General features: G+C 37.6%; 1 protein-coding gene across 2 annotated transcripts in view; it reads right to left on the reverse strand.

Moving 5' to 3' along the window:
* The window catches only part of FMN1 (formin 1), a 483,837-nt gene that overhangs the window by 22,958 nt on the left and 448,686 nt on the right, over positions 1-12,193 (reverse strand). For both annotated transcript variants that reach the window (XM_049789785.1, XM_049789784.1), the window contains one exon: positions 6,439-6,588. In XM_049789785.1, the coding sequence (XP_049645742.1) occupies positions 6,439-6,588 (150 nt within the window). The remainder of the gene's footprint in view (positions 1-6,438; positions 6,589-12,193) is intronic.

Genomic DNA, 12,193 nt, shown 5'->3' on the forward strand with positions numbered 1-12,193 from the left:
TATGAAACTTTTTAGCAGCAAATGTATACAAAACGTTTAATCACATAATAGAAGGTCAGGGAGAAGAAAATTAACTCATTACAAGCTATTTTAATGATCGGAATACGTATGAATTCAAGAAGTAAAAAGAATTCAATACGTAGGAAGGCAGAATTCAATAAGTAAACATTTAAATGGATGGAACTTACCCTAGGAAATCTCATTATATCATAAAGAGAGAAATATCTTCAATGTCTACAATTAAATAATGGTTCCTCTGTGGGTTGAGTGATGGCCTCTCTAAGCCCTCAATGCCTGGCCTGCAGTGACCTGAGCACTGGAAAATTATGAGAACAGCGATGACCCCTCCCCCCCGTGACTTCCTATCCTCCCCTGCTGCTTCTCTTCCCCCAACTCACTTATGGCAGCACTTCTGATCTATAAGCTGTCAAGGACATGGCAGTTACACAATTAACATAATAACCACAAGTAATATTCTTAAACCAAAAATCCTGTTGGCAGTTAGCTACACTAAAACACACACACACACACACAACTTCAAATAACAAACTATCCATGTCCCCATGGTGTAACTAATAGCTCTGTGTATAATAAATTTTTTACTTGTATTTCACATAAAAATTCACCCCAACTCCTTATTCATCCATTACTTATCCATTATGGTTTCTTAAAATGACACATGTAAAGTTTGCTTTTGGGGCTCTGTGGATAATTTGCCAAGACTTTATTCCTGGAGCTTTGATTCCTCTAGGACTACTTTAATCTTGTGCAAATGCAGAGCTTATTTTGTGGGTGGTTGTGGTTTGTGGCCTAGATGTGGGCATGAGTGAGCAGAGCGAGCTGTAGTTTAAAGCATCCAAAATGGTGGTACATTTCATGAAAAACAATGGCCTGCTATCAGAGAGGAAAACTAGCACAGAGAGCTGAATGTATGCTTTGAATGTACGAAGTCTGGGTTTAATCCCTGGCACTCTAGGTTCCCCTAAGCACTTCTGGGAGAAGTCTCCAAGCACAAAGCTAGGAATAGTCACTGAGCACTGCCAATTGCTCCTCCCAGCCCCCCAAAATATTTATTTCCCATTAAACAGAAAAACAAAAGATAAGAAAAATTAACATGGAAGACATTTGTGCTCCTAGGTTCACTGCAGTATTCTTCACTATGGCCAAGGCATGAAAAATTCCCACTGGTAGATAACCAGAAACAGAAGATGTGTTAGTTCAATGGAGCAATCAATGGAGTATTATTAATCTGACTTTTTTTAAGCACAAAAGATTTGTCATTTGTATGAAACATGGGATAAAATATAAAGGGGATTAAACAACGTGAATTAAGTAACAGAAAGTAAAAAATTCTTGCATGATTTCACAAATATGTAATATAGAGAAAGCAAGCAAGCAAAATAAAACTAAAATGGTTAATAGATAACATGATGGTTACCAAAAGAGACTAAGAAGGGAGGGTTGGGAGGAATGGGTACAGGGGGACAACTGGGACTATGGTTGATGGTACATACAACGCTGATTGGAAGGTATGCTGTGGAATGTACATGTGCCAGATTTGAAGCTCTATTTCTGAACTTATATGATGTTTGTAACTGATGGTGCATCAATAAAAATAAAAAAGCATATATGATAAAAAATAGATAATTAAGACAGTAGGGTTGCTCAAGTGGGCAGAGCACAATGCCAAGCACGTATAAGGCTCTCTATGTATTGCCAACCTCTGACAATTAGATGGTCTACTGAGCACTGCTGGATTTAGCCCTATAAATATGATGCCAAAACCAAACAAAGAATTAAGGTAGTCACAAAAATTATGTTACCATCTTACTTATATACTTAAGAAAATTATGTACCTCCTCACATACATGCCTGGAAGTCTAGTTGATTTAGTAGGGAAAAGAAATATATGGCACAAACATTTATTAAAACTTTTGGCTATCAAGAGACACAAATACAAAAAATTCAAGAAAAAGAGAAAAAGGTAAAACTACCTCTGAGAATGAAAGTCTGAGAAAGATGAAATGAAACTACTAAATACAATGTTGAATTCAGGACTAGCATAAGAAAAATTTTTGTGGAGAGCACTTTCAACTAAAAAAAGGATAAACTTCAAGATGAAAACCTGAAGGAAAGAACTGGGGTATGACGAAAGAACTGAGTTATGGCAACAACTTGATCTAAGAGCAGGTTTGTCTTATCTCACCAACCTAAGGATAAGATGAAATCAGAAGACATGTCCATCCTTTGATCTGTGCAAAGCCAAAATCGCTAACTACAGAAGGCTGACTGTGACAACCATGACTGGGAACAACTTATCCTGGGACCAATAAGAAAGACCCTAGCCTAATTCCAGAGGTGTGATTGTGACAACTGCAAATGAGCAGAACTTCTGGAAACATAATAGAAGACTCTATCCTAGGCTTCATCATAGGATTGTTGCAAAAAAAAACCCCTCAAGACTACCAACTACAGAAGACTGATTACAAACAACAGTGAAGGAACAGAACTTCTAGAACCATAAAGAAAGACTTCATCCTAGGCTCCATCCTCTGACCTGTGCAAATACCAAGATCTCTAGTTAGAAGCCTTGATTTTATCATCCACGATGGAGCAGAAAGTTTCCAGAGACCACCCAAAAAAACTTAGGGGAGAGTAAAAGAGCATGTACGGAGCCTGTAGATATTCCCATGACAGTATGCTCAAGGCTGAGAAACCCTGTATCTCTTAGGCCAAGGGGAATTCCCTTTCTAATCTCCCAATATTTAGTGTGCCCCCCACAACACACAAAGAAGCACCAAATTTTTTTATTACTGTTGTTGTTGTTGTTGTTGTTTTTCTTTTTCTTTTGGTTTTGTTTTGTTTTTATTTCAGGATCATGATTATTGTTTGGCTGTTGTCTTTATTGCTGTGGTACTTTTCAGGATTTTTTTTTTGATTGTTTCCTTATTTGTCTGTTTTGTTTTTTGCTATTTTTTTTTGTATTTTTATGTTTTTCTTCCTTTTTCTCTTTCTTCTTTTAAATTGATATTTATAACCTCTAGAAGGACTCCTCCTAGTTTTTTGTTTGTTTGACTTTTGCCCCCTTTTTCCCTTCAAACAGAACCGCATAACTTGGATCATCTTGTTTTTTCTCATAAATTGAGGGGAACTAATGGATGGTACCAGACCAAACAGTCGTATGAACATTGAGTAGAGATAAAAAATGATTATACCTAAACTCCAAACCCAAAGTCAATGACAACAGAATCAAGATAACCTAATCTACAATAAGCTTTACCCAAAGGGGACCTGTTACACTAGCAGTCCAGGGGGGTAAGGGTGGTATAGGATACATGCTGGGAACAGGGGTGAAGGGAGAACAACACTGATGGTGGGAATGCCCCTGATTCAATGTTATTATGTACCTAAAATATTGCTGTGAAAGATTTGTAATCCACTTTGGTCAAAATAAAAATTATTAAAAAATAAATAGTGTGTTTTGGAGAAACCAGGTTGAGTAAAACAAAAGGTAAATATTTTCTAACACGTTAAAAGAATATGGCCCAAAGTTGATTTAATTCTTTAAATCTTGTAGATTTAATTATTTGAACATGAATCTGTCCTCTCGAAGTATTTTTATGGCGTCTTAATTTTCCCAACAATCTTATTAATTTTAGATGAATGAAGTGGGTGAAATTTATTATCTTTTCAGATAAATTTCTACTATCATTTTTCCTCCCTAATGATTACAAGTTGCCAAACTTTCATTTGGTGATTACTTTTTATATTTGAAGATATCTTTATATAGTGATAGTTAATGTTATTTGGATTTATGAAAACATAATAAAATGAGGGGTTCAAATATTAAACAGGTATCAGAGCAGAGCAATCATCTTATTTCTCATTTAGCTATAGTAACAGAATACAGGGTAATTTGCCTGTTTTATTATTATAGAGAATATGTGACGAAGAGTTTACAGCCATTTACAAGCTATTTTTTATGCTAAAAACTTTTTAAAAAGTCATTAGGGTAAGAGCTTAGATATTAATCAGTTGACTGAAAAGCAATAGGACACATGTACTAACATTTCCTAACCTATTTTGTAAATAAAACTGCTTCCAGGATATTTTATTCATCCCCATTAACTTTTAGAGATGTTATTTTAGGGTGGAATCTTGGTGATCCATCTCCAAAGCATGGCTGGAATGAAGAGACCCCTGAAATGCTAAATGACAAGAACTAAAAGGGTCTGGGGAAGTCATGACCCTTGGAAGGTGTTGGTTTACAGAGTGTGAAGTAGGTGATTCAGCAGCTGCACCCAGGAAATAGCTAGCGAAGGCTCATGGCCAGGAATCACCAACAATGCCACTCTAAAGCACAGAGCACAATTCATTTGCTTTAACCTATGACATAGAAAAAAATCCTTAAACTTGGACTTTAGTTCAGTATTGTAAGAGAAGGTTCTTCAAATATAAAGCATTGATTATGCTCTCTGCTGGCTGTGTGTTGGGCCTGCAGAAGGTTAACTTTAGGACTCTAAGTACAAAGACACATTTCCGAAGGACTTATCTCAAAATCTGAGGTGCAAAATCTGAAGCAAATATTGGACATTCTGGGGTCACTGCTGGAATTAGGGCCTCATGAATGAATGAGGAGGGCTGATTGGCTAGGAGTTTCTCTGTCAGCGGAGAAAAGCAAGGCTCTACCATTTCCCTCTGAGTCCTGCAAAACACAGACACTTATTGCAGCTAAAAAGAGCAGTTGAAAGGCAAAAATCATGAGTTGGATGCCAAGAAAGTTCTAGTTATTTTTCTATTTTGTTTTCAAGTCTATTTTCCTTCTTTTATATTTTTTGTTGGGTAGATCTGAGGGTGCTCTGGACACTGTGTGGAGTCAGTGACCAAACCAGCAGTCCAATACCTATAATCTACATTACTAGCTAATTAATCTATTTTCTTAATTAACTCACTTAATTCTTCACTGCCTCCATATATCAATATAAAAGGATATACTCATTTAATACCTATATTTCAAAGGAATCTTACCACTATGTTGATAAGACACAATGATAAACATTTTAAAAACACCTAGGATTCCAAACCAAGTGGCTTCTGAAAAAAAACTTCCTGGGAAATAGAAACTCAGTAATACAATTAAAAAAGTTACATCTGACAAAAATAGTATTTTGGGAGATGTTGGGGTATTATAAAAATAACCTCCAAGAGATGAAAGATATTAATATATTGTATATGTGTAAAATAGTATGTACATATATTTTCTCTGATAATCAAGTCAAGAACAGAAATACTGAGTTTTGGAAGTTAATGAAATGATCTAAAGTTTAGATATAGATGCTGTATTTAAACTACTTTTTTCAATTTGTAGAAATAATTTTAATCTCTTTTTGCTCTGCTTTGAATGATCATAATCCATTGAACAGAAGTGCAAAACTTGCTTTGAGTAGGGGGCTGGAGTATTCCAGCAGAAGAGGTGCTTGCCTTGTATGTGGCCAGCCCAGGTTTGATCCCCAGTAAAAGTGGAGTAACAACTGAGTTTCAGACTTGCATGAAGTTTAAATCCATTTCATCCTTCACAACAGTAAACAGTGGAGGGCAGAGAGACAGTATAACAAATAGGGTGTTTGCCTTGAATATACTTAACTCAGACTTATTCCCTAGCACCACAAAGGGTCCACCAGGCACAAGAACCTGGAGTAGGCTTTGCGCAAAGCCAGGGTTGGCTCCCCAAACAAACCAAAACCAAAACCAAACCAAGGCAACGTGATCAGAACTGAGAGAGCAGAAATGCTCCTGAAACCCCAACCTCAGCCCCACACTCAGTCTCTTTCTAAGGACAAGGATATCTCTCTCTTTCTCCCACCCCCCATTTAGAGCCTAAGTTCCCCCCTCCCCGAACTAATAAAATCGAGAGGCTGCAATGTGGCCTTGCGGCAAGCAGTTTGATGTCCCCAGCAGGATACGGGGAGTCAGGAGTGGAGTTGTAAATCCAGAGTGGGGCTTCAACACCGTGTGAAGTGTGGCCCAAATTTCAGAGATTTCCCTTTGATGCAAGTTCAGTATATTAATAGGAAAAGCATTCACTTTTATTTGTCTGTACTGTCTGCGACAGCGAGGCTGCCTCATTTAGCCTGGGCCAACATGAAAATACGCAGAGAAGCAATCTGTTGCAAATTAGCACAACTCCCTTTCATTTACTAGTTAGTAATTGGAAGGGGTTTAAGAAAGTGTAACTTGTCAGATCACGTGGAGGTATCTGCGGGTGTGGACAGCAAGTCGCCCCCAGTTTCCTTAGGAACTGGGCAAGCAACAATCCTTGCTTCTTGGGCCCTTGTTCTGAAAAGCAAATACTGACACGTGTAAAATGAGCATATATGCAGGTATGAAGCAGCAGCTTCCCCGAGCCCTGAAGGAGCTCCATAGGACTCAGAACCTTACCTTTCTTTTGAGATGCTTTTACTCTCCCGCTTCCAAATTGTCTTGAAATCGCTGCAGAATTCGTACCACACCATAAACACGTAGTTGGGGGTGATGTCTTTCTCTCCAGATTTCGGTTTCATCCCAAAATATTTGACTGTTGTTTCAAAACTGCACCAGGCAAGGAAAAAAGAGAAACAGAAACAGGGAAGGAGTTTGAGCATCTCAACTTGAACCAACCTACTGGAGTGAGAAGAGTAGTCGAAAGGGTCAGTGTCTGCAAAACTTGGAGCCTAGAGTTATCAGAGTTTCTAAACTTCAGAACATTGATTTACTGGAAACCATTCTCCAAGAAATTCAGTGTGATCGAGTTAACTGCTGGGAATAGCCTACCTATGAATAACTCTGGCCATTTCTGTGCAGATAGTAATGGAGAGTAATTTTTAGTTTTCATTAAACTCATGTTATGTCTCTACTTTCCATTAATGGACAATGGAACACTGTTCCATATTAATTCTATAGCATTCATAGTGTCAGATAGTTCATTGGGAATTTATAATATGTTGGGTTTTCCATGTACAACCAAGAGACTGACTCTCTTTATTCTGGCACTGAGTGGTTTTTTTAATCTAGGGTCAACCACTGAATATTAGACTATTTCTCTAGGGTAGAAAAAAAGACTCAAACTTGCTGATAGATCTTTAAGGAGTCTATACTGAAACTTGATAAATAATACACGAATACAAACCATCCATTTTATAAGAATAATTATAAGGATGGTACAACAAAGTTTGGATGAAGCATTAAGTCTTTGATCTTACAAAGTGGCCAGAAAAAGAGCCAAGTTTTCTAAACAGGATTACCAGGTATCAAGGAGAACCCATGACCTGCCCTGTGGAGGCCCTTTTCACACCAGAAAAGGCCTCCCAAGCAGCCCTTCTTGGAGGCACCAGTTTTGTAGCAATTTATAGCCCAGCTTTCAATCTTTTCCTCCACACCCCCCACCTACCCCACCCCTCAAGAGCTCATTTGCCATGAGCAAGAACACTTAAATAAATGACCCCCTTTTCTAGGGTGTTGGAAACTAATCAAAGCAGGAATGGCTGGCCAGGTTTATTACTCGGTGTTCTATCATCTGTTCAGACACGGGGCACTTTTGTGGCCATCCTGAATACTGAGTTTCTAATGGAACTCTAGTGACTGGCAATTGTAAAACCCCGAAGTCCCATTACTACTACAGAGCATACTTTCATCTCGTTTGCAGTTATTGGGCAATATGTATCTCATAAGATTTTATCACATTTCACAGATGAACTGTTAATTGATTCCATTGCTATGATTAGCTAAGATCCAAGCTGGAGCAGCAGCTCTGAGTCCCATAAATTCTTTGTGCTTCTGTAAATAATAAATCTGTTTTTAATGTAAATTAAAACTACTGGTCAGGGAATTCTGGCTCCCAGTTATTAAAAAGACTGAAAGTGCATTAGTGAAGAAAGGCAGTAACTGCAGTCATTTCTGGAGAGACTCTTTTTATAATTCCAAGCATACTTATTCTGCAGCAAAACCAGCAGTGGAAAAAAATATGGCAATTCCATGTTCATCCCAGACACAACTCCCAATTCAGTGTCAGTCCAAACACTGATAAAACCAAAAGTATGTTCTATGGAAAATACTTTTTGTTCATTCAACATTAAACACACTACATGTACAGGAGAAGAAATTTATGAAAACGGGGACGTTAGAGACAGCCCAGCAAGTAGGGTCTTTGCCTTGAACACAGCTAACCTAGGCTCTATTCCCAGCAGCCCATGTGGTCCTCCAAGCACCTCCAGGAGTAATTCCTGAGTGCTGAATCAGGAGTAAGCCTTGAGCACTGCCAGGTATGACACAGAACCAAAAGCAAACAAACATAAGAGAAATTAATGCAAATGACAGAAAGAGACTCTGACCTAAGCTCATCTACTATACAAAACCCTGTGTGTTCCTATGACTTAAAGACAAGGTATTTGGAGGACGATTTATTTTCCAATTTTCTAGCAAAAAATAGTTAAGAAACTATAAACTCCAGTCATTATTTGTGACTTGCATCACAAACCACTATAACACTTCTTTTATTATATGTATAGTCTAGATTATGAGACTAAGATAGTATTAATCTCTTTGCAGTACTGATCAGCAGCATTGTCTTATGGGTATTTGAGAGTTTGAGAAAAGTGTGGTTTATTCTCCTGGTCTCCCCTTCCCAGTTTCATACGGAAATTCATTGCCCTACCTGTGTATTTCTTTATATTATCTCTTGGGAAACAATGTTAAGTAGTCCTCCAGAATTGACATATCTTAGATTTGATCAGCAGACAAAGAGTAGAGGGGGTATGTGTCTTTCTTTTATATATTTCTTGGGGAACTTTGTTGTTATTATTCCTATGTTTCAGAGATAGTGGAGTATGTCATCTACTGAGGGAAAGATACTACAACCTAGCCATAATGTCCTGGTGCCCCAAGAGTATACTCCTATGAACCTATTCCAGTCTCTCATAGAATCCTGCATACACCAATTTACCACCAAAGCTCCCCATCCATGGGTCTTTTAACATATTTAATACTTTGTGGCAATATTATTTATTAATTTTTGCATAGATACAATAAAATGGGATGTCTGATTGAAAGAAAGGAGTTCTTGTCTATGAGACCTAAGAACTCCAAAATTCAAATGTTGCAGGTGGGTCCTACAAAAGCCCAAACATTTGTCATATTGGCTTGACTTAGCTTTAGTTTCTCTGAAATTGGCTATACATCTTAAAATATGGGAACTAGGGCAGGCTTTGTGCCAACCTGGCAATGCCATGGGACATGAGAGAGTCCAAGGGTTCAAGTGTGATGTTTTAAAAAAGATAACCACTAAGAGTAAAAGATCTAGAAGAAGGACCTTCTGGCATTACACAAATTAAAAAACTGGCCTGAATCCTGTTGTTGAAAGTATGATCAAATGCTTCCCCGGAAAGTCTATCCTGCTCTAATATAATCTAGGTTAAAAGTTTTTATCCCAGCTCTTATTATGTTATGAAAATATGACAGAGACTTTTTTACTTTGCAATAAGCTCTGCTCTAGATATATTGCATCTGTTCACCCATGCTGTTGGTAGCACTGGTACTACTGATTTCAGGATCTTGCCTCTTGTGGAGAAAAATGGTTCATACAGAGAGTACAGCCTATCTAGTCCATCTCAATATTTTTTTTGTTTCGCAAACAGAAAACGGGGAGATGTAGCTAAACACACAGTTCACACATCCTGCTTTCCCTAAATCAGAAATTTTGCCCTAGTTTCCTCACTCATTCACCCACCCATTTTGAGAATAAAGACCCACCTAAGCTGGATTAGAGACTCCACTAGGCTTGACTAGCATGAAATAGTACTTAACTACATTCCCCGCCCCCTCCACTTGAGTTTGGTCAATAAAGAATAAAGATCCTAATGGGGAGAACAGTAGGTGGCTCTCAATTTTTGAGAATAGAAGTCATCTGAACTCAGAATTTTTCTCTCTTAAGTCTGTCTTGTTTTTCTTAATTCTTGTGGTGCCCCTGTTTCTGACCCATACACCCAGAATTGGATTATGGCGGTGAAGCCACTACACTACCCTTATGCAAGAGTTCCTCTTTCTCAGAGTTGCAAGCAGTGCTTGCTTACCCCCCTCCTGAAATGGGTGTGGACCACTAAAAGAAATGCTGAATTTCAGTCTTTTTCCCCTACATGTTTTGGAAACTAAAAAAAAAAAAATTGAACCCCTTCAAAAGAATCTAAATGAGAGTTCTCCTCAGGATGCCTGGAATTTAGCACTCTCCAATTTTACCAAAAACTGTTTAGTTGCTCTAATGGTGTGACTTATCTGGTTTCAATGTTACCTCTTTGCTCAATGAAAGGCTAGCAGACAGAATAAGAACCCACATTTCTGATTAAGCTCTACAATATTCTTCCCAACTCCCCTCAACAAAGCTCTATTCCTTTCTAATTTTATTTTGATTTACAGGAGACTGAGTTTTCAAAATCTTCTGAAATCTGGGCATGAAAACTGTTTTCTCCAATAGACAGAGGGCTAATATGCTTTTGAAATTGCCATTTGTCAGCAGGCAAAATAATGTTTAACCTTTAAAGAGAGATTTCTAATAGGTCTTGCTTCATAAAACTAAAAAAATTCATTCTCTTCCTTGTTTATTACTTTTTTTTGCAGTAATTCATTGTCTTGTCTGTATCATTTGATGCCCCTGAACATTTTTAAAAGACAGAGAAATTATGACATCAAAAAGGCCATAGTAGAGTGAACTGTTTTTCTTTTCTAGTATTGCGATGTCAAGGCAGAAAACATCCACTTATTGTCTTAAATGTATATCTTCAGAAACTGCTTAGAAAAAGCAAATACTCCTTAGCCTCAGAGTAAATTGTTTCTCTTGAGAGTAAAACCTAAGAATTTACTAAATCTCACAACTAAATATTGTGAGATTTACCAAATATTGCAACACTGACCACCAACCTCTATAATGAGTGTAACCAAACAACTGTGGTCTCTACATTAAAGATAGAGCTGAACATATGTCATGTAAGACATGAAAGCTGGACTATCTTCTACAAAAAGTCATAAAAAAATGCTGACAACCAAAATTTATGACCTGTCCCCAAACCCTTGGAATAGCTAATGCACAGCAGTAGCTTCAACATGTAAGGGAGGCTCACCACTGTTCCCTAAACAATATTCTTGAAGAAGTAAATTTTCTAAATATGACATTTACCACTACATTTCTGATTGGTTCTCATGTTCTTGTTGATTTCTATTCTCTATAGGATATTTCTATAGTACACTTTGAGGAAGGCAAGCTTAGTCAGGCGTATTAATAATGGGTCACAAAAATCAAGACAACTAATTAAATGTCTTGATCCTCAAGGATGATCATGCTAGGATGACAAACATGATTTCAAGAACATGTCTGCACTTAAAAAATGCCAAATCTGCTTTAAGTTAACCCTCAACTGCCATTTAGCTTTATTGTCAGTTATTATGATGGCAGGAACAGGACAAGTTGTTGGTTCTCGTCAAAGAAGGTCAGACAGCATTGTCAGTCAGCTTTAAGAATGCGTGGCTAGAGTGGATAGTGCTGCAAGGAACAAGCATAAGTGTGCAAGTGTTTTTCCTCCAGTTTGCTTTTTGGCCCTTGGGGTATAGTCCAAGAAGTGGAACTGATAAGTCAAATGGAAGCCTAACTCCTAGGTTTTTGGGAAAAGGTCTATGTTGTTTTTGAAAAGAGCTGGACCAGTCAATATCCCAACCATCAGTGAATTAGTATTCCTTTCTCCCCATATTTACTCCATCATTGGTTGTTCTTATTCTTTTTTAATGTGTGCTGGTCTCTTTGATCTGAAGTAAGATCTCAACATTGTTTCACTTTGTACCTCCCTTGGAAGTTATGGATGGACAGAAGGAAAGTGGTTCATAAAGTGGTTCATTTCTAGAGTTTGATCCTTTATATTTAAATCTGTATCTTGGAATTTCTGCATTCACACATTTCTTTCTTGCCTCTACTTTTCATTAATAGTTCTAGTGTGCTTGTGATTAGAACTAGCAAGATGTATGTAAATCATTTGCCTTGACTATAAGGCAAGTAAATCAGAATATATACACTCACTCTTCTAAGAGGATCAGTCTCCGTGACTAACCCAATACACTGACAATAAGAAAAATCTTTTTAAGAAATCAGAAATTGTGTTATTGTTTGGCCAGCTGTAGG

This window comes from Suncus etruscus, chromosome 16, assembly GCF_024139225.1.
Source record: "Suncus etruscus isolate mSunEtr1 chromosome 16, mSunEtr1.pri.cur, whole genome shotgun sequence".
Lineage (NCBI taxonomy): Eukaryota > Metazoa > Chordata > Mammalia > Eulipotyphla > Soricidae > Suncus > Suncus etruscus.